This window comes from Staurois parvus, unplaced genomic scaffold, assembly GCF_062004578.1.
Source record: "Staurois parvus isolate SC_StPar_1 unplaced genomic scaffold, SC_StPar_1.0 ptg000235l, whole genome shotgun sequence".
Classification (NCBI taxonomy): Eukaryota; Metazoa; Chordata; class Amphibia; order Anura; family Ranidae; genus Staurois; species Staurois parvus.
This window is the reverse complement of record NW_028318031.1, coordinates 6,124,179-6,149,143: the sequence shown is the minus strand read 5'-3', so window position 1 is coordinate 6,149,143 and position 24,965 is coordinate 6,124,179. Positions and strand designations below refer to the sequence as shown.

Genomic DNA, 24,965 nt, shown 5'->3' with positions numbered 1-24,965 from the left:
TAAATGACAGCTCACTCATTCCCTCCTCTTCCATGCCCACTAAACAACTAAACACTATAGGGATGGGATATTACATGTAGATTGATGGTGGCTTCACCTCCCATTTATTCTAAGACACAGGCTAAAGGGACATGACACAGCCTGTGAGTGGCAGAAATCTGCCCACACCATGTATTGCCAAAACTAATAAATACTTGATTTCAAATATATATTTGTACGCCAATTTAAAACAGTTTATTGATATTAATTATTTATTTTTACTCTGTATCCCAAAGGCTGTTTTTTTATTTTGAACATATGACTAGAATCAGAGTTCTAGAAGTTCCTCCTGCCACTGTTTCCTTGCAGACGGGCTGAGAAAGAGCTGGGTCATGTGACAGCTTCATATATCGATTAGAAAAAAGATACTTAGATTTTTTTTGTTCTTTTTTGTTTGTTTTTTTTATTAAAATAATTACAGTGCCATCATTCACTTACAGAAAGAAAAGCGACAATGTAAATTAAACAGTGTATGCTTAGAATCACTTTAATGCCAGTGTCTCTTTAAGGAAAGTCTTTAAAATTGGTTGCTAAATTTTACAAATTTAAATTGTAATTTCACAATTGAATTCAAGCCATGTGCGCAAATGCTGATTTATTTCATGTTCTCTTTACAGTATTATACAGCAACAATTTGATTGTGGCTCTGGAATGTTTTGCTGTGGCACATGTCTATAGTTTATGAGTTGCCTTGAATATCTTGATGCTCCCCAATGGCTAATGTCTTCTTGAATGTCTTCCCTTGATTGTTGATGTTGTGATACTGTGCTAATTGTAGTGTATTCATTTATAGGGTAAATGAATACTTGCTGCTTTGACTTATATTCTTGGCTCTTTACATAGTTGCAGATTCCCTTTGAGCAGGCTTCACAGTTGTCACAATCATGTGGACCATCTTGTCTTCCATCTTTCACAAAGTTCTTTGGGAAGTCTTCTATGGGCATTTTGTAAAATGTCTGACATATTCTGATAACCAAGCACTTTATAGCTATCTCAATATTCTCTATTAAGATGGTGGGTTTCTCATATTCACCATTGTTACATACTCTGCACTTTTGCCTGTAGATATGCATCTTCACCTGCCCAAAAGATAATTTCAGCTTCATGTGGAATATAAGGTGCACTTTTGAAGAAGCCCAATTGCGGCCACAAATTGAGCAGCAAAACCTGAAACATATAACTGTATCAGATTTTTTGGTACTGGCAGAAAAATGGAACTTGTTAATTTTAAGATAAACAGTGGAGACTAAGACCTCAGAAATATTACTATTGTTTTATCAATGTGCTGCTGCAGTTTTCAGCATTTTAATAGTAATAAAAAAAACAATAGTTCTAATTGTCAACCCATATTAAACTTACTTGATAAATCTCCATAAATGCTGTAAGTTCTGCCTGTCTGCTGGTCATCTCTTTCCATAACTGCCTGGATTCCCCACATGCTTAACAGTTCTTCTCTGCTGTTTACTCTCATTATCTATGGACTACATATCCCATGGTACCTGGCTGCAATCAGTGATTCCTATACTAAGTACACCTTCTGAAACTCCTCCTCTCAGAAGGCAGACTCTGTGAAATGTGTGACACAGCAGTGCCTACTCACAGGCCAAAGCGAATACGTGTCACAGAATTCAAGTAAATGTGTGGGATTCTTCACAAAGTACGTTTCCACACTGCAAGATCATTCAGAGTAATAGGAGTAGTAGGCTAAAAATAACTGAAATACAATGTGGAAGTTAATATATGATTTTATATTTTGACCACAGATACGCTCGAATGGCTTCATATTATTCTAAATTTACGCAGAAGATAATTAGGGTTCATTCAGACGGGTGATGATCAGAGCTATCCTAAGCCACTGACTTCAGCATGTGAATCCAATTTGGAAAGGTGTGCAGGCAACCCATAGAAGTGTATGCAGATGCAGCAGCTGCACAGATACAGTTGTATGTCAAAACCTGCCCAGCACAGTGGCTAAATGGTTAGCACTTCTGCCTGGCAGTACTAGGGTCATTGGTTTGAATCCCAACCATGGCACCTCCTGCCTGGAGTTTGCATGTTCTCCCTGTGCCTGTGTGGGTTTCCTCTGGGTACTCAGGGTCCTCCCACACTCCAAAGACATGCTGGTAGGTTAATTGGCTCCTGTCTAAATTGGCCCTAGTATGTATATGTATGAATATGAGTTAGGGACCTTAGATTGTATGCCCCTTGAGGGTTAGGGACTGATGTGAATGTACTATATATATATACAGTCAGGTCCATAAATATTGGGACATGGACACAATTCTAACATTTTTGGCTCTATACACCACCACAATGGATTTGAAATGAAACAAACAAGATGTGCTTTAACTGCAGACTGTCAGCTTTAATTTGAGGGTATTTACATCCAAATCAGGTGAATGGTTTAGGAATTACAACAGTTTGCATATGTGCCTCCCACTTGTTAAGGGACCAAAAGTAATGGGACAATTGGCTTCTCAGCTCTTCCATGGCCAGGTGTGTGTTATTCCCTCATTATCCCAATTACAATGAGCAGATAAAAGGTCCAGAGTTCATTTCAAGTGTGCTATTTGCATTTGGAATCTGTTGCTGTCAACTCTCAAGATGAGATCCAAAGAGCTGTCACTATCAGTGAAGCAAGCCATCATTAGGCTGAAAAAACAAAACAAACCCATCAGAGAGATAGCAAAAACATTAGGCGTGGCCAAAATAACTGTTTGGAACATTCTTAAAAAGAAGGAACGCACCGGCGAGCTCAGCAACACCAAAAGACCCGGAAGACCACAGAAGACAACTGTGGTGGATGAGCAAAGAATTCTTTCCCTGGTGAAGAAAACACCCTTCACAACAGTTGGCCAGATCAAGAACACTCTCCAGGAGGTAGGTGTATGTGTGTCAAACTCTACAATCAAGAGAAGACTTCACCAGAGTGAATACAGAAGGTTCACCACAAGATGGAAACCATTGGTGAGCCTCAAAAACAGGAAAGCCAGATTAGAGTTTGCCAAACGACATCTAAAAAAGCCTTCACAGTTCTGGAACAACATCCTATAGACAGATGAGACCAAGATCAACTTGTACCAGAGTGATGGGAAGAGAAGAGTATGGAGAAGGAAAGGAACTGCTCATGATCCTAAGCATACCACCTCATCAGTGAAGCATGGTGGTGGTAGTGTCATGGCGTGGGCATGTATGGCTGCCAATGGAACTGGTTCTCTTGTATTTATTGATGATGTGACTGCTGACAAAAGCAGCAGGATGAATTCTGAAGTGTTTCGGGCAATATTATCTGCTCAAATTCAGCCAAATGCTTCAGAACTCATTGGACGCTTCACAGTGCAGATGGACAATGACCCAAAGCATACTGCAAAAGCAACCAAAGAGTTTTTTAAGGGAAAGAAGTGGAATGTTATGCAATGGCCAAGTCAATCACCTGACCTGAATCCGATTGAGCATGCATTTCACTTGCTGAAGACAAAACTAAGGGAAAATACCCCAAGAACAAGCAGGAACTTAAGACAGTTGCAGTAGAGGCCTGGCAGAGCATCACCAGGGATGAAACCCAGCGTCTGGTGATGTCTATGCGTTCCAGACTTCAGGCTGTAATTGACTGCAAAGGATTTGCAACCAAATATTAAAAAGTGAAAGTTTGATTTATGATTATTATTCTGTCCCATTACTTTTGGTCCTTTAACAAGTGGGAGGCACATATGCAAACTGTTGTAATTCCTACACCGTTCACCTGATTTGGATGTAAATACCCTCAAACTAAAGCTGACAGTCTGCAGTTAAAGCACATCTTGTTTGTTTCATTTTAAATCCATTGTAGTGGTGTATAGAGCCAAAAATGTTAGAATTGCATCGATGTCCCAATATTTATGGACCTGACTGTATATATGTAAAGTGCTGCATAAATGGACAGCACTATATAAGTACCTGAAATAAATGAATAAAAATCTGACATATGGGCAGGAATGTGTGCATAAATCCAAACACAGTATCTGCATTTGGATCTGTACACCCATTCTTGCAAAAGTGTCAAATTTTGACATGCAACTGTGTTGGTGGAGCACTGAATCTGCATCTACTTCTTTGGGCTGCCTGTACACAGCTCCAAGGTGGATTCACATGCAGCAGGTAGCTGCTCAGATCAGAGGACAGGTCTGATCGTCCATCTGAATGAGCCCTAAATGTGGTAGTGAGAGGTTGCATACACTGACTAGCTGACAAGAATGTCAATGTAATCAATGTTATAAGCTTTGGAGTATATTTCAACTGTCACATATTCCGGAAACTATTTTCACTGGCCTTTCTGCACAGCATTGTTATCCAGATTGCTATAGTACAGTGATTTATAATCGCAGAATTAACAAGATGTTTGTTATTAGTTCACAGTATCTCCAGTACACACACTGTTGACTCCCCTCTGAATCTCTTAATTTATCTTTATATTGTAAATAGTTTCTGTAGCTCCCCACTTACTTGATTTATCATATGCTGGTGGAAAAGCTCAGTATCAGTATACTGTATATATGGAATGAGAAACTGAAAAGTGTAATGCAGAAAAGCTTTCCTGCAACCTTAGCGCTTCTATGTAACTAGGAGAACTATACTGCCGGAGTACAGTTGTTGATTACAATATCATAAAACCCTTTTGAACCCTAACATGCATAATGATATACAGCAGGGGTATCCAAACTTTCCAAACAAAGGGCCAGTTTTCAGTCCTTGAGGCTTTAGGAGGGCTGGACTGTGGCCATTGGGAATAGAAAATGTCCAAACGTCAATGAGAGTAAACAATGCTCCATCATTGGTTTTAGTGGGATGAATAATTTAAAGAACTAGGCTGCAAGCTGAAGGGAAGGACCTCCAAGGTGATATTATCTGAAATATTACCTGTGCTATGCGCAACTCAGGAAAGACAGGGGGAGATTAGAGAACTCAATGCATGGCTGAAGACCTGGTGTAAGAGGGAAGGATTTGGGTTTCTAGAGCACTGGGCTGACTTTTCATTGGGGTGTAACCTATATGCTAGAGATGGTTTGCACCTAAATGGAAGGGGGTCTGCTGTGCTGGGAGAGAGGTTTATGGGAAGTCTGGAGGAGCATTTAAACTAGGATCAAGGGGGGTGGAGAATTAGATTATAATGGGGAAGACAGATCAGACAGGGGTCAATACTTATTGGTGGGTGGAATGGGAAAAGATGGGGGGAAGGCTATGGCAGATGATAAGAAGGTTCCAATATTACAAACAACCAGTGGAATTGGTACCATTTGTATGAAAATAAAAAATATGCAAAATACGTGTGAACAAGGTGTCAATGGATTAAAGTGTTTGTTCTCCAATGCCAGAAGTCTGCCAAGCAAAGTAGGTGAGTTTGAAGCTTTGGTGCATGAAGAGAACTATGATTTAATTGGTATTGCTGAATCTTGGCTTCATTCTTCACATGACTGGGCCATTAATATTCCAGGCTATGTTCTCTTTCGGAGAGACAGGGTAAATAGAATGGTGGTGGTGTCTGTCTCTATGTCAGAAGTGATCTCAGAGCAAGTGTGAAAGAGGACCTAGTTGATGGAGAGTGTGATAAGGCTGAAGTATTATGGGTGGAACTGCACATGGGGGTGCGTACTACAAAGGTAATCATTGCAGTTTGTTATAGGTCTCCCAGTATTAATGAGGAGGTGGAGACTCAGCTCCTTGCACAGATCGAAAGGTCTGCAAGGACTGGGACAGTGATAATAATGGGGGATTTTAACTACCTGGAAATTGCCCTTTAACCGTTCCTGCAGTACCATTACCCCAGTCAAACATTTTTAAACCTACTACAGGACAATTTTATGGTACAGTTCATAGAGGCCCCTACTAGGAATGATGCTCTGCTGGACCTGGTAATCTCAAACCATGCAGAGCTTATTACAAATGTCCATAAAAAAGAACATCTGTGGAGCAGTGACCATAACATGATTTCATTTATTGTTAGCTGTAAACAGCAAGCACATACGGGAAAAATAAAAACTCTCAATTTTAAAACAGCTAATTTTCAAAGGCTGAGAGCTGCTCTACAAGACTTAAACTGGGAAGGAATAGTGGCATCAATGAACACAACACAAAAATGGGAGTTCTACAAAAAGACTGTGTGTGAACACACTGCAAAATATATTCCCATGGGCAGCAAGTTTAAATGGCTAAAAATCAAACCTATGTGGCTTACAGTAAAAGTTAAAAAAGCTATAGATAATAAAAAAAGAGCTTTTATTAAATATAAAAATAAAGGAATGCTATCATTGTTTAAACATTACAAAGAATATAACAGAATATTCAAAAAGGAAATAAGGCCACAAAAATTGAAAACGGGTGACAGATTGCGAAAGATAGCCGGACCAACCCAAAAAATTCTTCAAATATATTAATAGTGAAAAAAGGTCCGGTCCGAGCATGTAGGCCCTTTACAAAATAATCTAGAGTGAGTGACTGGGGACAAAGAGAAGGCAAATTTATTAAATACCTTTTTCAGCTCTGTGTATACAAAGGAGCATGGGGGAGCTTTTCTCCATAATGGGCATGGTATTGACACAGCTCCAGATGATCCACATTGGCTCACAATTGATATGATCCAAAAATATTTAGACAGAATAAAAGTGAATAAAGCACCTGGACTGGATGGCATACACCCACACGGGTCCTTATAGAATTGAGCTCTGTCATTTCAAAGCCATTGTTTCTAATTTTTAGGGACTCTTTAATGACTGGCATAGTACGACTGGATTGGCGTAAGGCCAATGTGGTGCCAATATTTAAAAAGCGGTCAAAATCTTTACCAAGTAATTGTAGACCTGTTAGTTTAACTTCTATAGTTGGGAAGATACTGGAGAGATTAATAAAAGACCACATGGATGAGTTCTCACTGGAAAAAAATATTTTAAGCAACAGACAGCATGGATTCATGAAAGACAGAAGTTGTCAAACAAATCTGATTTATTTTTATGAGGAGTTGAGCAAAACCTTGGAAAGAGGGGTGGCTGTGGACATGGTATACTTGGATTTTGCAAAAGCATTTGACACCGTTCTCCACACACGGCTAATGTGTAAGGTAAAGTCTACGGGCTTGGAAAAATCCATATGTAAATGGCTAGAAAACTGGCTAAAGATCATATTCAAAGAGTAGTGGTTAATGATTCATACTCTGAATGGTCTAGGGTTGTCCGTGGTGTACCCCAAAGTTCAGTGTTGGGACCCTCACTTTTTAATATATTTATAAACAATATAGGGTCTGGGATTAAAAATCCAATTTCAGTCTTTGCAGATGACACCAAGCTGTGCAGTGGAATAACGTCCTTACAGGATGTCTTCAATTTACAAGCCGACCTCAATGCACTGTGTAATTGGGCAACTATGTAGCAAATGAGGTTTAATGTTGATAAATGTAAGGTTATGCACTTGGGGGTTAAGAATATGCATGCATCATACATACTAGGGGGAGTACAACTGGGAGAATCAGTGGTGGAGAAGGATCTGGGAGTTCTGGTAGATCACAAGCTTAATAATGGAATGCAATGCCAAGCTGCGGTTTCTAAGGTGAGCAAAATCCTCTCTTGTATTAAAAGAGGTATAGACTCCAGAGAGAGAGATATCATATTACCCCTGTAGAAATCATGTGTAATACCTCATCTGGAATATGCAGTTCTGTTTGGGGCACCAATTCACAAAAAGAACATTGGGGAACTGGAGAAAGTACAGAGAAGGGCAACCAAACTGATAAGAGGCATGGAGGAGCTCAGCTATGAGGAAAGATTAGAGGAACTGAATTTATTCTCTCTTGAGAAGAGGAGATTAAGGGGGGATATGATCGACATGTATAAATACATCAGTGGTTCATATAGTGAACTCGGTGTAGAGATATTCACCCTGAGGTGATCACAGAGGACAAGGGGGCACTCTTTACGTCTGGAGGAAAAGAAATTTAATCTCCAAACACAGAAAGGTTTCTTCACAGTAAGAGTTGTGAAAATGTGGAATAGACTTCCTCAAGACATGGTTCTGGCCAGCTCAGTGGATTACTTTAAAAAAGGCCTGAATTATTTCTTAGATACACAAAATATAACTGGATATAACCCAAGGCCACATCCACCCCCAGGCCACAGTATGGAGACCAATGCTATACAGTAACTTTTATATCATTATACTGTTAAAAGCAATACATTTGACATGAGCTTACCTGGCACAGCAGCACAGTGAATACTGAAGCCAGCTCTTCTGTGCCTGGAAATTTTCATCTACAGAAAAGTCCCACAGATCAAAGATTCCTATGTCTTGTATTTCATTTTGAAATATTTCTCTCCAAGTGCCCTCGTCCATTTTCTCCTTCTTACTGTCAGAGATCCAGGTATGACCAGAGATTTGTGGACTGACACAGGGACACGCAGGCTATACAATACACAAACACAGTGCAAACAAACCAAACCTAAACTAATATAAATATGTACAACAAAGTGCAAACAAAACCCAAACCTTAACTCATATAAATATGTATGGAGCACAAACGTAGTCAGGCATGCCGGGTCGGTTGCTAACGGACAGACAAAGTACAAAGGAGCAGGCAGAAGAGTGGTCAGGAATAGCCGGGGTCGGTACAGGCAGAGTTAAAGCAGAGTCAGAGTCCAGCAGGAGCATCAGGCAGGCAGGAGGCCGGATACAGGATACAGGGCACAAGGGAGCAATACACCAAGGCACTGACTGCAGGCCTGGCCATTGTTTAAATACACCTCCTGCAATCAGCCTCAGGTGATGGCTTGATTGCAGGAGTGAGATTCTGGCTGCTGAGAGCACCTGCTGGCCAGCACTGGTACTGCAGCCCACAAGGCAGGTGAACCCCAGCACCACCAGCGGTGTGGAGAGGTTGTGTGGAAGGCTGCTCTGCTGAGCTCCAGGAAGGCCAGAGAAGCCTGGGGCTAAAGTGCCCTGCTCAAGCCCAGGGAGGATGGTGGATCCTGGGCCTGAGTCCAGTGGTGGGAGACCCCTGGAGGGGCCTAGTACCGGTCCTGATCTCTCCACCATTGAGGACCTTGGAACAGCCCCAAAAAAGGGGGAAGGGTATAGTGAGTACCGCGACCGTGTGGCGGCCCATATCTGTACGGTTGAAAAAGAGGAGGCAAAGCTAGTTAAGCTTAACTTGGAGTTAAAAAAGTTCCTATGATCGGGTATGGAGCTCAAAGCGTCAGAGTATGAAGCCGGGCCTGGAGGCCCTTGAGCAACGGGTATCCCTACAACAGAAGTATGTTGTAGCTCTAAAGAAAAAAAGTGGCGTGTTGCGGGAGAAATACTCCCTACGATAGCTGTTTTAGGATCGCCAGGAGTAGGCGTGTGGCGGCAGCGGTGGGCATGGGATCCTCGGTGGAGGAATTGCCTGATGCACCGATGGCAGAGGGAGAGAAGGAGCAGAGGCCGGTTGAGCCCGCTGCTGAAGACCAGAAAATGGCGCCTGTAGTTATGGAGGACGCCAAGAATGTGGATGGGTCGGGTTCCCTCCCCCCTGGGCAGCAGAGCGGGGATTGGGGCTTTTGTGTGGAGAAGGCGGAGTCGGCAGGAGAACTGCACTTTGTTCAGGAAGTGGAAACTGTGTTACGTGGAGACCGCTTCCGGTTCACTTCTGAAGAATCGTGTGTTGATGGGGAAGATTACATGGTGCCCCGCAAGCCTGCACAGCCGGTGGTGAAAGAGAGGGCAGTCTTTGTAAAACTGCAAAGAATCCCGGGCTCGCTGGAAAGCAGCCTGCTGGCGGAGGCCGGCAGATGGGTGGCTGGAGATGCCCAACAGGACTCTGTGATGCCGGGAGGAGGTGGGGTCATGGTGGACGGTAATATGGTAGCAGCTGTGTCTGTCAAGCAAGCTTCTGTGGAAGCCCAGGGGGTGGTTGATGTGGCTCCTATTGTCTCTAAGGGTTCTGTTCCTGCTGATTCCACCCCGTCCGGGGCTGAGTCTGCCCTTAGTAGGGTCCCTGTTCCGGAGGTCCCGTTAGATCCAGTGTCTGCTGGCCTAGTCCCGCAGAATCCCCTGTCTTCTAAGCCTAGTCCTTTGGCCCAGGTTCCCCTGGTTGTTGCCCAGCAGGGGTCCCGCCCACAGGGCTCAGGCCCTCAGGCTCAGGCACTCCCTGGTTCCGTTACCCCAGGTCCACCCCCTCAGGGTCAGGTTGCCCCCGCTGTGGTGCCATCTGTTTCTGGCCCTCCTGCAGTGGGTGCCCCTAAACCAGCACCCGCCTTAAGTTATTCGGCGGTAGTAAGGGGTGGGCATGAGCAGGCTAGGCCCATCCAGTCCCGGGCGGGTAACTTGCAGACCTCAGCAATTAGGAGGAATGTTGTGCAGCTAAAGTGGACCGGGGAAGGCTCCCCTCTAACCAGCACGGAGGTAATTGATCGGGTGCTGGATATGGGGTTTAGGGCGACAGACATCTTTGCCTTTATTGCCCCGGTGGGGAATATGATATTTCCTGTATGAGGCCTGAGCTGTTAGACCTATTCTGGCAGAAGTATGAAGCCACTTATTTCACAAGTCCTAGGTGGGTGGGCCTGACCCCTAAGCTGATCTCCCATCAGACGCTGATAAAGAAAGTTACCATCCTCGTGAGGAACAAGTCTATTCCAGCATCTGATATTGTGGTGTGGCTGGGAAGATATGGGGAGGTGATGGGGGCCCTGAGTAAAATAGTGGATGAGAGGGGAATATGGACAGGTGGGTGGACAACTACCGTCCGTCTAAGGGTGGAGGGGAACGTATTACAGCATATTCCATCATCAGCCTTCTTAGGGAGGGACCGGCTGATCATCTTTTATGCTGGTCAGCCACGGGTATGTCACCGGTGCGGTGGCAAGGGACACTTTGCTGCCACATGCCCTGTGATCCGCTGCTCCCTATGCCAGGAGATTGGGCACCTGGCTAGGGACTGCAACATTATCAGATATAATCTGTGTGGCGTGGTTGGGCATTCATACAGCCAGTGTCCTGAGGCCCTCCTCAACCTCTCTGATAGGGAATTGGCAGCGAAGTTGGATAGAATGGAGGCGGAGGTGGCGGCAGAAAAAGTCACCTTGGCCTCAGCAGCATCTGCAGTGAGGGTGGAGGAGGGCCGGCTTGGCCCCACTGCCCCTGTTCCCCCGGTTAAGCCCCCTCCTATTAAGTCTGTTCCCGTTGAGTCTCAAGTGGGCTCCCCAGTTGTTCCAGTCTTTCCTCAGAGGAAAGGGGGCAAGGTGGCAGAGGCAGCCAAAGGGGCTGGGGTGGTAGATTTAAATTCTGGAGGGTCCTCTGTGCCAGCTCCCCCGGTTCTTCTCCCGCTACGGCGGAGTAAAGTGTCCACCAAGAAACCTCAGGGGTCCCAGGGTCTGGTTCAGGGCGGGCAGGATGGGGCTCAGGGGGAGGAAGGGTGGTCGGTGGTAGGAGGGAGACGCAACAAGCCTGTGCTCTCTCCAGCAGGTTTGGTTTCTTCTCTGGAGGTGGAGGGACTGGCCTTGGGTAACATTTTTGGGGCTCTGTCAGGGGAGGAGGAGGAGTCAGGTGGCTCTCCTTCCCCGATGGAGGATGAGGAGGCAGGAGGGACCCAAAAGAGACCAGGGGACTCTCCAAAAAAAGCTAAGAAGAAGGTTAAGAAACGCCTTTCTCAATTACCTTAATGGCTGTTCCCGCGCCATTAAAGGTGGCAACAATTAACGTTGCCAGCATAAAATCTGTAAGCGCTAGAAGTACGGCCTTATTTTTGCTCAGTGATATTGGTACTGATGTTTTATTTTTGCAGGAGACCAGGCTGGGCAGCCTTGCTGACATACATCTAGGAAAAAGGGAGTGAAGGTGTGGCTCCTCCTACTGGTCTCTTGCAGCCGAGCCTTAGAACGGAGCTGCGGTCCTTTTTACCGGCATGGTAACATGCTGGTGGGTCATTGAGTTGGAGATTGGAAGATGCATGGTCCTTGACGTCCTTTTGAAGGGGCAGGAGTTGAAGCTGATTAATATCTATGGGCCTCAGACTAAGTGGGATAGGAAGTGCCTCTTTAAAAAGATTAAACCCTTTCTTTTTACATCCCGACAGGTTGTCTTTGGAGGTGATTTCAACGCCATCATTAGGCCTAAGGACAGGAAAGGCTCCAAGGACAGGTTGGGATATGATAGCGTTTTTTTAAATGCGATAGTCAGGGAAGCAGGTCTAGTGGACGCCTTGGTTAAGTGCAGCCCGGACAGCATGGGGTTCACATTTAGGAGAGAGAGGCAGAAGTGAGAGTAGGATAGACAGGTTTTATGTGAAGGAGGACTCTGCCTGTTTGGCACCTGTGTGTCAGGCGGTGGAGTTTTCTGACCACCTTTTGCTTACTGTCAGGGCTCCCAGGTGTGACCAGAGATGTGTGACTGACGCAGGGAAACGCAGACTTCAGATATGTGATAAACAATGTAATTTATTAACACTAACAATACAACCATAAACGCAGTGCAATACTAAAACATAATACAGTGCAAACAAACCAAACCAACCACCCACAGATAACAGTACAAACAAGCAAGCGTCGTCAGGCAGGCCGGGTCAATATCAATAGGGCAGGTAGGTACAGGGGGAGCAAGCGGAGAATGGTCGGGGTCACAGGCCAGGTTCAGCAGGTAGCAAGCATCGTAGTACAGAGGGTCAGGCAGAGCGATGGTCAGGGTCACAAGCCAGGGATCAGAACAGGTAGCAAGCAGCGTGGTACAGAGGGTCAGGCAGAGGGATGGTCAGGGTCACAAGCCAGGGATCAGAACAGGGTCAGCAGAGAATCAGACAGGAACAGAGAGCAGGAACAGAGAGCAGGAACAGGATACAGGATGCAGGACAGATACAGGGCCCAGGACAAACACAACACCAAGGCAGAGTCTGCAAGTCTGGCCATCCCTTAAATACACCAGTATCATCAGTTCCAGGTGTTAGCTGGCTGAAAGATTGAGTCTCTGATTGCTGGGAGCACCCGCTGGCCAGCCCTGGTACTGCAGATCAAAAGGCAGGTGAGTCCCACCATTGCTGGCCAGTCCATTCCTGACACTTACTATGTCTTTGAACGGCTCGGATACTCCACTGAAGGGTAGGGGTGTCTGGAGATTGAATTCATCTCTGCTGGACGACGAGGATGTGAGACGATCCTCCGAGGACTTTTTTAAAGCTCAGGAGACCGTCCTGGATATTTGTGACCGTAAGTCAGAATGGTGGGAGCTCACCAAGGTGTGGATTGGTGGGTTTTTCAAGGCCCTAGGTAAGCGTAAGCAATTTAAGAGATATGTTGCCTACCAGCGATTAAGGAGGAAACTCGATCATCTTGTCTCTGGGGGTGGAGATTCTGGGGCAATCTCGGAGGTCAAGCTTCTCCTTAGGAAACATCAGTATGATCGGCATGCCTCCATGGTTCTGGAAAGGGACTATGGGAAGTACCATTCGCCCAACCCTTACCAGAACTGCAAGCAAGGTGTAGCGGTTAAGACGATCACTGGTCTGAAGGATAGTACGGGTTCCCTGACAAAATCCAGGGCAGGGATCCTGGAGGTCTCGAGGGCTTTCTTTGCGGATCTTTTAGGGGAGAAGCACCTCGACCAGGCTAAGATATCGAGCTTGCGGGAATCTACTCCAGGTCTGGAAAATAATGTTCCGCTAATGAGTTTGACAGGGGAGATTACTGTTGAAGAGGTGACCAAAGCCATTGACAGTCTGGCTATTAAGAAAACTCCTGGGCCGGACGGCTTGACAGCCGAGATTTTTAAAACCTTTAAATCTTGCTTGGCACCTTGTCTTGTGGAGGTGTTTAACAACTGTCTTGATGAGGGTTCGCTCCCTCCCTCCATGAGAGTCTCGGCGGTAATACTCCTGTCAAAAGGGAAGGACCCTTCGACTATTGAGAACTGGCACCCCATTAGCCTTCTCAACGTCGATAGGAAGATTCTGGCCAAGATTCTTTTCTGGCGTTTGTCGTCAGTGGCAGACGGGTTGCTTTCCCGGCATCAGCACTGTTCGGTTCAGGGCAGAAGTACGTTTTCAGCGGTGTTAGCTGTCCGGGAGGTCCTGGAGCGCTGCAGGGTTGATGGTAGTGGGAGGTATTTTCTGACACTGGATCAGGCCAAGGCCCTTGATCGGGTAGTGTCAAGGTCCTACCTTTTCCCTGAGGTTATGTTACTCCATGTGCTGGCTTCCATCTTGGATTCTGCTGTGCATGGTGGGAATCCTTTTTATGCCTTCAGGTCTCTGAGGTCCACCCCCCAGAGGGACGTGGCTGATGACATATAAGCCTGTGGCCCGCACATGCTCTTTGCACTTGTGTCTTGTGTCTTGGTGTTACTATTACTCTGTTCTGACTCTCATGACTCTCCTGGTATTCTGATTCGGCTTGTGACTTGACTATTCTTTGTATTCTCCTTTGATCTGACCCTCTGTTGCTGAACCCGGCTCGTGACCTGTGATTCTCGTCTGCTGTCCTGTACTGTTTTGTCCTGTTGTTGTTGACCTCGGCCTGTCTGACTACTCTTTTGTCTCTTCCACCAGCTACACGCCATTGGCGGCGGCCATTACCGCAGCTGAGGTGTCTCGGGGGCTGCGACCTGGTTCCTGGCTGCATCAAGTCCATCCCCACCATCAGGGGCCCTGGTGAAGGGCAGCCTGGGACTTAGACTCCGCGCCCTGAGGGACTTCGGTCTGTGGGTGGTGGTTGTCGTCAGCCAGTGCGTTACATTGTTAGGCCTGCCTGTCCGTTCCTCGGCTCCTGTCCTGACAGGTAGATCATGAGTACCTTTGGCGTCTCCTTGACCGTTATGGTCTGGAAGGGAGGTTTATTGGCTGGTTAAAAACCTTATACAAAGGGGCAGAGAGCTTCATGCTGATAAATGGTTGGGTAGCCTTTCAGGGTTGGCTCGGGGGTGCGTCAGGGATGTCCTTTGCTTTACGCCCTTTGCTTTACGCATTTGCCATCGACCCCTTCGTCAGAAGGCTAGATGGCGGGGCTTTGGCGGGGATGCCGGTGTGCACAACTGGCTAGTCACCTCTGAGGGTTGTAGCCTATGCTGATGATGTTTCTGTGTTCATCTCCGGGGTAGAAGAGGTGGAGGTGGTGGTCTCGGAGATGGGGCAGTATGCGGAGGCATCAGGTTCCAAGATTAACCATGAAAAGTGCAAAGTTTTCTGGATGGGTGGGGAGAGTGAGAACTTCTCACTCCCGGATACCTTCCAGGAGCCCCAGTCTAAGATCAAAGTGCTAGGCATTACATTTGACCCTGGCGATTACGCCAAAGCAAATTGGGATTCCAGACTGTTAGATGCCGAGGTCAAGTGAAGTGCTGGAAGGGGTGGCGGCTCTCCTTAAGGGAAAGGGTCGATTTGATAAAGACCTATCTGATTACAGTCTTTTTGTATGTTAGCTATGTCTGCCTCTTGCCGGAATCTGTCTGAGGGTCTACAGCTGTTTCTTCCAGCTGTTGTGGGGGAACAGGCTGAACCTTGTGAAGCGGAATGTTACCTACCTTTCCAGGCGGGAGGGTGGCTTTGGAATGTTCAACCCGGTGGTTTTCTTCTCCGTTATGTTCCTGAAACATAACTTTGGTAAAATGTTGAGTAAGGAGCCACCTGGATGGGTAGGTTTTTTTCAGATGTGGTTTAGACCCTTTCTTGGCAGCTGGGAGAGTGGCGGGCCAGTGAGAAGCCTGAGAGTCAAGCATAAGTTCCCGGCTTACGTTGCCCCAAGCTTGAAAATTCTGTGGCGGTGGTGTGTGACGGCAGAGGAGGTCAGATCACTTCCTGGGAAGTCTCTCAGGGAGAGGGTTGTGGCCACTGCCTTCCATGCACCGCTGGTCTTGAAGGATTGCCCAGGCCATAGTCTGCGAGAGGGCTTAAAATTGATAAACATGGAAAGGATTCCCTTGAAGTTTAGGGACCAGGCCTGGCTCGCGTTTCATGGCAGACTATATGTGAGGGGGAACTTGAAGTACCGCTCCGTGGACGACCGTTGTTGTCCGAGGGTGGAATGTGGGGGTGAAGTGGAATCTATGGACCACTTTTTGCTTCGTTGCCCCTTCAATATAGAGGTATATAAAAAGGCGGGGAGGGCTCTAGACATCCCTTTTCTGCACCGTATGTCTTATGCGGAGTGGGTGTATGGGGCCTTCAAAAGGCGTACGGGTTATGATTTAAGCACTCTTTTCTTAGTCTGTTTAGTGATTCGCTACTTCATATGGAACGCACGGTGTCAGGTCTCCCCTCGGCAAAAAGTCCTTCCTGTCATGGTGGTGGTGAATGGCATTCTTGGTGAGGTTGGGAAAGTTCAGGGTCTTGAGAAAGACAGGTTGCGGCGAAGGGCCTGGATGGAGGCGTGGAGGAACATCAGGCCCGGGTTCGTAACCTGTTGATCTCTGGGTGTGGAAGCTATCCTTATTTGTTGGATGAACTTTTTGGAATAGGGTTACATGCATCTGAAGGGCTATGTTTCTTAGTCTTACGTGTTTGGTAATGTTGTAAGCGTTTTGTATTATAATGGTGTGTTGTAGAGTAACATAATGCGGAGGATTACTTTCTGGCCTTCGGCCTGTTGGCTTAATGTAATTTTCATGCAGAACTTTCTCAGGACATTTTGGCTTTAGAGGCCTAAGGAAGACATTCATAATGGTATGGGTTTACTTTCTGCTGATCATTACAGTATGCATATATGCTGATGTTTTTATTTTTATATAAAATGTTCTGGATTGCAAGAAATGTTCATAATAAACATTTCCATTCCTGACGGTGGATGTGGCTGCACTGTGAGTGTGCTCTGAGCTCCTCAGAGGCCTAAAAAGCCAGGACCTAGAGTCTCAGCTACTGACCGAGTAGAATGCAGGATCCTGGGGGAGGCCCAGGAGGAGGCCCGGGTGGAGGTCCTGGGAACAGCCTTTCCGAGGCTTTGGAAGGCATTAGTCAGGATGTGGCCCCATCCATTGAAGACTTTGGTGGTGGCCCCAAGAAAGGTGAACCGTTAGCGGTTTACCGTAGCAAGATCGCGGCAAGGAGGAGGAGAAGTTGGCCAAGCTGCGTATGGACCTCAGGAAGAAGAAGGCCGTTTGTGATAAGGCTTGGAGCAACAAAAGATCCATGCACAAGCCCGAGGTCTTTGCCTTGGAAGACAAAGTTAAGAACCAAGTGCTGCTGGTTGCTGCATTGAAGGAAACAAGCGGCAGCTTTAAAGAAAAGTTTGCGAACAACGCCAGGTTTATGTCCATGCGGAAAGGTGTGAAGGCTCTGGATGCTGAAGTAAACTCGAGGGAGTCTATGGATGTGGCTGTGGAGGAGGATGGCCAGCTTGCTGGGAAATCTTTGCTGCAGGAGGAAATGCCTGCTTCGTCTGCCTTGGAGGTGAGCGGTATGCTCACGCCTGGTCAAGCGGCCCAGGAATCAGGGGCTGAAGATTCTGGAGAGTATGTGGGTACCTTGCAAGTTATTCATGAACTGGAATCCCCATTGGGTGGAAGGAAATTCAAGTTCAGTGAAGATTCTTCAGATGATGAAGGGATGGATGTAGCCCCGCTTAAGCCCAAGGAAAGGGTTAAGGAGAAAACTGTCTTCATGCTCAGGCCGGCTGCAGAGGACGGTGTCTCCACACAGGTGTGTGAGGGGCAGGGTGAATCGGCTCCCTGACTGCCTACAGCAAAGGCTGAGAGCGTGGTTTCAAAGACTGCCAGGGACAGGATTGTATCTACTGTATCTGCATCTATTGTTTGCTTAACAAAGGCTGATGTTTCTGGTGAGGGGGTGGGGGTCCCTGCTCCAGTGTTTGTTTCCCCTAAGCCTGCAGGAGGGAATGTAGGAGGGTCAGCGGCCGCTGGTGTGTTGGCTGCCGGCCAAGCTGACTCTTTGGGCGGTGTGCAGCCTGTGCATGCTAAGGCCCCTGCTAAGCCAGGAATAGCTGCAGCAGTGATTAGTGGTGGTGGGGTGAATGAGGTTCCCTGGTTGCTGGAGTTTCTTATGCTGGTGTGGTGTCAGGGGGTGCACAGCCTAAGGTCAGCTATGCGGCCGCTCTGGGTGGTGGAGGGGTGGGGGTTACCCTGCAGGTCCCCTCCTTTGGTGCGCGGCCAAGTTTTGGGAGTTCCTTTGCTAGGAGGAATGTGGTCCAGTTGAGGTGGACTGGGGGTGGTAGTCCCCCCTCTAGGAGTTCTGCGGTGGATAAAATCTTGGGGATGGGCTTTAAAGTAGAGGAGATATTTGCCCTGATTAATCCTGTAGGGTCTGGCGAATTTGATTTATCCTTTGTCAGACCAGAGAACCTCGATTTGTTTTGGGACAGGTACGACCACATTTATAAGCGGGATAAGGAATGGGAGGGTTTGTCACCTAGAGTAATATCCAGGCAGCCTCTGACTAAGAAGGTGACAATTCTAGTCAGAAATGAGTCTATTCCCCCTGCTGACTTGATGGTTTGGCTGAAGAGGTATGGGGAGCTGTTAGGCCCCTTGAGTAAGGTCCTTGACGAGAAAGGCATCTGGACGGGTGGGTGGATGACCCATGTTAGACTTAAAGTATACGAGAATGTGGTACAGCACATCCCATCCTCTGCTTTTATTGGCAGAGATCGTATAATCGTTTTCTACCAGGATCAACCCAAGTTGTGCCATCGATGCGGTGACAAGGGCCATTTTTCATCCTCGTGCCCTACCCAGAGGTGTTCCCTGTGCCAGGGGCTTGGTCACCAAGACAAGAGCTGCGGCATCATCCGCTGCAACCTGTGCAATGTGTTAGGGCATCCCTATATCCTGTGCCCGGAAGCCCTTCACAACCAGGGTGAGCTGGTGGAGGAGCTTCTGAGGATGGATGCGGAGGACTCTGTCCCCCTTCAGGAGGCTTCTTCTGTGGTCCAGGTGGCTGCCATGGCTTTACCCCTAGTAAGCTCCCCCTGTCAGGATACAAGGTCTGCTTCTGTGGCTGAGTCCCCCATTGTGTCTGTTCCTGTTGTACCGGCTTCCTCTAGTGAGTCTTCCCCTGTGTCTGTGGGTCCTTCTGGGCCCCGCTTGTCTGTGTCATCTGTCACATCACTTGTGTTGCCTGCTTCCCTGTCCATGTGTAACCTCAGCCCTCGTGTGTGCATTGTGCCCATCAAGGGTTCCTTGTTGGTGGAGGCTGCCCGTGGGGCAGATGGAGGTAGCTGTGCCTTTAAGGCGTCGGAGTCTGGGCACCCCTCAGCGATGGGTAGAGGCTCCAGGGCGGTGGGGTGGAGGGGGGCTAGTATGAGTGGGAGGAGGGCTGCTGAAAGGGTGGTAGTATCCCCTCAGGTTCAGGAGGAGAGTAAGGTGGCCCCTTCTGCTGGGGATGCGGAGGAGTGAATCCCGGCTGGGGGGAGGAAGAGAGTCAGGAGGAATAGAGTGGTCCTTTCTCCGGCAAGGTCTTCCAGCTATTCGGACCTGTCGGATATTGCGGTAGAAAATAAGTTTGGGACTCTGTCTGACCATGGAGAGGATAGTACTGATTCCATGGATCAGGCGGAGGTTGTTGTTATTGATTCTAAGGGTCCCCAGGAGTTGCAGGGGTCCCCAGCAGGGGAAGTTGAGGCTAAGGAATGCCCACCTCAATCATCTTGATGGCAGTTCCCGCCCCAGTAAAAGTGGTAACCATTAATGCTGCCAGCTTGAAGTCTGTGAGCGCTCGTAATTTAGCCTTATTTTTGCTCAGTGAAATTGATGCTGACATTTTATTTTTGCAGGAGACCCATCTGAACAGCCTTGCTGATATACACCTGGCAAAGAGGGAGTGGAGGCGTGGGCCCTCCTTCTGGTCTCTTGCAGCTGAGCCTTACAGTGGGGTTGCGGTCCTTTTTACCGATATGGTAACATGCCGGCGGGTTATTGAGGTGGAGATTGGAAGGTGCATGGTCCTGGACGTCTCTGTGAAGGGGCAGGACCTGCGTTTGATTAATATCTATGGCCCGCAGTCCAAGTGGGAAAGGAAATGCCTCTTTACAAAGATTAAGCCTTTCCTTTTTACGGCCCGGCAGGTTGTCTTTGGGGGTGACTTTAACACCATCACTAGGCCTAAAGACAGGAAAGGCTCCTCTGACAGGCTGGGCTATGACAGCGTTTTTCTTAATGCAGCAGTCAGGGATGCAGGTCTGGTGGACGCACTGATTAAGTGCAGCCCGGACAGCACGGGGTACACATATAGGCATGGCAATAGTGAGAGCAGGATAGATAGGTTTTTTTTGAAGGGGGACTCTGCCTTTTTGGCACCTGAGTGTCGGGCGGTGGAGTTTTCCGATCACCTTATGCTATCTGTGGTCTTGAATGTTTCAGATGCACCACTGAAGGGGAGGGGCGTCTGGACGATGAATTCGACCTTGCTGGAAGACAAAGATGTGAGACAATCCTTCGAGGACTTTTTCCTTGTTCAGGTGACTCTTCTGGATTTCTGCAACAGTAAGTCAGAGTGGTGGGAGCTTACTAAGTGGCGAGTCAGCGAGTTTTTCAAGGCCCTAGGGAGGAAGAAACAACCTGATAGATACTGTATGTCGCCTACCAGCGGTTGCGGAGGAGGCTCGATCACCTTGTCTCGTGTGGTGGAGATCCTGGGGCAATCTCTGAGGTGAAACTCCTTCTCAGGAAGTATCAATATGACCGGCATGCCTCCTTGGTTCTGGAGAGGGACTACAGGAAGTACCACTCACCCAACCCTTACCAGAACTGCAAGCATGGTGTAGCGATTAAGACGGTGCTGGGCCTGAGAGATAGTACTCTGATGAAATCCAGATCAGGGATCCTGGAGGTCTCAAGGTAATTTTACAAGGTCTTTCTTTTGAGGAAGCATCTTGACCAAGCGAGAATGTTGGGTTTCTTGGATTCTACACCAGGTCTGGGGAGTGACGTCCCACTTCCAAGTTTGACAGCCGAGATTACGGTGGTAGAGGTGCTCAAAGCCATAGAGGGTGTGGCCCCTAAAAAGACGCCTGGGCCAGACGGGTTGACAGCAGAATGTTATAAATGTTTCAAGTCCAGCTTGGCGCCTTATCTGGTGGAGGTCTTTAATTGCTGTCTGGAGGAAGGTTCGCTTCCCCCCTCCATGAGAAAGTCTGCTGTAATCTTGCTGTCAAAAGGTAAGGATCCTTCGATGATTGGGAACTGGCGCTCCATCAGCCTTCTCAATGTCAATAGGAAGATCCTGGCTAAGATCCTTTTTTGGCGCCTGGCGTCAGTCGCAGACACCTTGCTCTCCTGTCAGCAGCACTGCTCGGTTCAGGGCAGAGGCACATTCTCAGCGGTGTTAGCTGTCCGGGAGGTCTTGGAGCGGTGCATGGCTGAAGGCTTGGGAAAGTACTTGCTGACATTGGATCAGGCTAAGGCTTTTGATCGAGTGGACCATGAGTATCTCTGGCTTCTCCTTGATAGATATGGCCTGGAGGGGAGGTTCATTGGCTGGCTTAAGACCTTGTATAACGGGGCGGAGAGCTTCATGCTGGTGAATGGTTGGATTGGGCAGCCCTTTGAGGTTGGTTCGGGGGTGCGCCAGGGGGGTCCTCTGAGCCCTTTACTCTTTTTTCACGGTTGACCCTTTCATAAGGTGGTTAGACGGCGGAGCATTGGGTGGGGTGCCGGTGGGCATTCCTGGGGAGCCGCCTTTGAGGGCCATTGCCTACGCCGATGACGTTTCTGTCTTTGTCTCCGGGGCTGAAGAGGCACAGATGGTAGTCTCAGAGATAGAGCAGTATACCGAGGCGTCGGGGTCCAAGATTAATCAGGACAAGTCTGAAGTTCTCTGGATGGGTGAGGAGGGTGATCGCTTCTCACTTCCGGATACCTTCCCAGAGCCCCAGCAGACAGTTAAAGTGTTAGGCATCGATATTGGCTGTGCCGATTATGGCAAATCACATTGGGAGGCCAGGCTGTCTGATGCCGAGATCAGGGTGAAGTGCTGGAAGGGGTGGCGGCTCTCCTTGAGGGAAAGGGTAGACCTGATCAAAACTTACCTGATCCCCATATTCCTGTATGTCAGTACTGTCTGTATCTTGCCGGAATCTCTCTATACGAGGATTTACAGCTGTTTCTTCCAGCTATTATGGGGAAACAGGCTGAACCTTGTGAAGCGGGATGTGACATATCTATCCAGGCGGAAGGGTGGCCTAGGTATGGTCAACCCAGTGGTCTTCTTCTCTCTGGTGTTCTTGAAGCAGAACTTTGGTAACATGCTGGCAGAGAGTCCGCCTGCATGGGTAAGTCTCTTCTGGAACTGGTTTAGGCCTTTTCTGTGCTGTTGGGAGGATGGTGGGCCAGTGAAAAGCTTGAGGGTTAAGCATGGTAAGCTCCCGACTTACGTTACCCCGAGCTTGAAAACACTCAGGCGGTGGTGTGTGTCGGCGGAGGACATCAAGTTCCTTCCCAGGAGGCTCTTGGGTGAGAGGATTGTGTCTACTGTCTTTCACGCGCCACTGGCCTTGAGGGATTGCGCAGGCCATATCTTGCGGGAGGGCTTGTGTTTAATAAATTCTGAGCGGATTCCCTTCAAGTTTAGGGACCAGGCCTGGCTTGGCTTCCATGGCAGACTGTACGTGAGGGGGACTTGAAGTACCGCTCTCTGGATGACCGCGGTTGTCCGAGAGCAGAGTGCCGGGTGATGTGGAATCCATGGACCACTTCCTGCTTCAGTGCCCCTTTAATGTGGCAGCCTATAAAGAGGTGGGGAGAGCCCTTGGTGTTCCTTTCCTGCACTGACTGCATGTGTTATGCAGAGTGGGTATATGGAGCATTGCAAGACCGCAAGGGTTTTGATTTGAGCACTTTGTTCTTAGTTAGCCTAGTTGTCCCTTACTTCACATGGAATGCACGGTGCCAGGTGTCCCTGTGGCAGAAAGTCCTTCCTGTCCCGGTAGTAGTGCATGACATCCTTGGTGAGGTGGGCAAAATTCGGGGTCTTGAGAGAGACAGGTGGTGGCGGGAGGCCTGGATAGAGGCGTGGAGGGGTATCAGGCCTGTTGTCGCTGCTTGTTGACCTCTGGGTGCCGGGGTTATCCTTTGTTTCTCCTCTGACACTCCCTAGGTTTTGTTGGAAGCTGCATTTTTGAAGAGAGGCCATGTGGACCTGAAAGTCTATGTTCCTTAGTCTCGGTTATGTAATGTATTTGTGTATATGCTACGTATTACTGTTTTTTTTTTTTTTCGATATGGCCATAAAGGCCCTTTTCTTGGCTATTAGTTAAGGTATCCTTTATTGACCGTATAGGTCCAAGTGTATATTTACCTTATGGACTTTCTGTTGGACTTTAAGTTTTGATTTCTGCGGTTACATGCAAGCAATGCAACTATGCATATATTTATTGTGCAAGTCCTCTATTGACCGCATAGGTCTAAGTATGTATTTACCGTATGGACTTTCTGTTGGACTTTAAGTTTTGATTTCTGTGTTACATGCAAGTAATGTAGCTATGCATATATTTATTTTTTTCTACTTTTGTATTTTTATAAGAACATTTTTGTGTTGGCTGGTTGATAGACCATCAATAAACAAAATTTCCCTGTGGAGAGGTTGTGCTGGACTGTGCTCTGCTAAGCTCCAGGAAGGCCCGAGAAGCCTGGGGCTAAAGTGCCCTGCCCAGCCCAGGTAGGATGGTGGATCCTGGGCCTTGGTCCAGCAAGGGGAAGGCCCTGGAGGGGCCTAGTACCGGCCTCTCTTTTCCACCAGTAGAGGACCTGGGAATGGCCCCTAGGAAGGGGGAAGCTTATTCTGCCTACCGGGACCGTGTGGCCGCTCAGGCCAGGTTAGAAGAGAAGGAGGAAGCAAAGCTCCAGAGGCTGACTCTGGAGCTAAAGAAGCTCCGGTCATCCTACGACCCTGTATGGTCTACAAAGCGGCAGGCCATGAAACCGGGCCTGCAGGCGCTGGAACTACGTGTGTCCCAGCAGGGGAGGTATGTGGTGGCGCTGCAGCGCAAGAGCGGCGTCCTAAGTGAAAAGTATTTGAATGAAGCAAGATTTAAGGCTGCAAGAAGCTGCAGTGTTGCAGCTATGCGGGGTCCGGTGGAGGAGGCCTCCTCGGTGGAGGAATTGTCGAGGGAGTTGCCGGTGGAAGGCAAGCAGGAGCAGGGGCAGGCTGAGTCCGCAGCATCCTCAGAGAAAATGGCACCTAAATTGGAAGACAGCGTGGTCGCGGGATCGTCAGAGTCATTGTCATGCTGCAGCGCATCCCCAAGGACGTGCTGGCAAAGGCAGGGGAGCCGCTGTCTGTTCAGAAGGAGAAGGACTCTGCTGAGTGTGTTGGTGAGATGGCTGTGGACACTGGGGTAGCGGGTATAACGCCTGCAAATTTGTCTGAGGTGCAGGTTTGCCCTACAGTCCTGACTAAGGGTGTTTCCCCTCCGGTGGTGGTCCCGCTAGGCCCCGCCCCTTGGGGGGTCACGGTGGCCTCTGGTGTGCAACCAGCAGGTCCCCCGGTTTCTCCGGGCTCCGGGTTCTCAGGTCCAGGCTCCTGTGGGTCAGGCTCAGGTGGGTTCTCCAGCTGGTGTGGGTGGTCCCCAGCCCCGGGCTCCCCCTGGTCCTGGCTCATCTGCGTCTGCCCCTTCAGTTGCTGCTGCTGGTGGGACGGCTTCCCCAGGTCACCTCCCCTCGAGTGCCCCTGGGGCTAGATCAGGGCTCAGTTACTCCGCTGCTGTTAGGGGAGGTCAGGGGTCAGTGGGATCGGCCCGGGCAAGGGCAGGTAATCTACTCACTTCCGCAGCAAGGCGAAATGTTGTTCAGCTCAAGTAGTTAGGGGAGGGTCCCCCCCTTAGCAGGAGAGAGGTCATAGACCGGATACTAGAGATGGGCTTCCGTGCCACAGATATTGTTTATTGCTCCAGTTTGTACTGGAGAATATGACGTGTCCTTTATGCGGCTGGAATTGTTGGACCTCTTTTGGCAGAGGTATGAGGCTACCATGGTGGGCCTTACCCCGAGGCTCTCGTCAG

General features: G+C 48.2%; 1 protein-coding gene across 1 annotated transcript; it reads right to left on the bottom strand.

Moving 5' to 3' along the window:
• Positions 1-430: 430 nt before the first annotated feature.
• LOC149460105 (receptor-transporting protein 3-like) lies at positions 431-8,432 on the bottom strand. Its single transcript, XM_089680173.1, has 2 exons — positions 8,255-8,432; positions 431-1,206 (listed from the first exon to the last, which is right to left on the bottom strand). Exons 1-2 carry the CDS (start codon positions 8,392-8,394, stop codon positions 651-653), a joined length of 696 nt encoding a protein of 231 aa, XP_089536299.1. The 5' UTR covers positions 8,395-8,432; the 3' UTR covers positions 431-650.
• Positions 8,433-24,965: the final 16,533 nt, after the last annotated feature.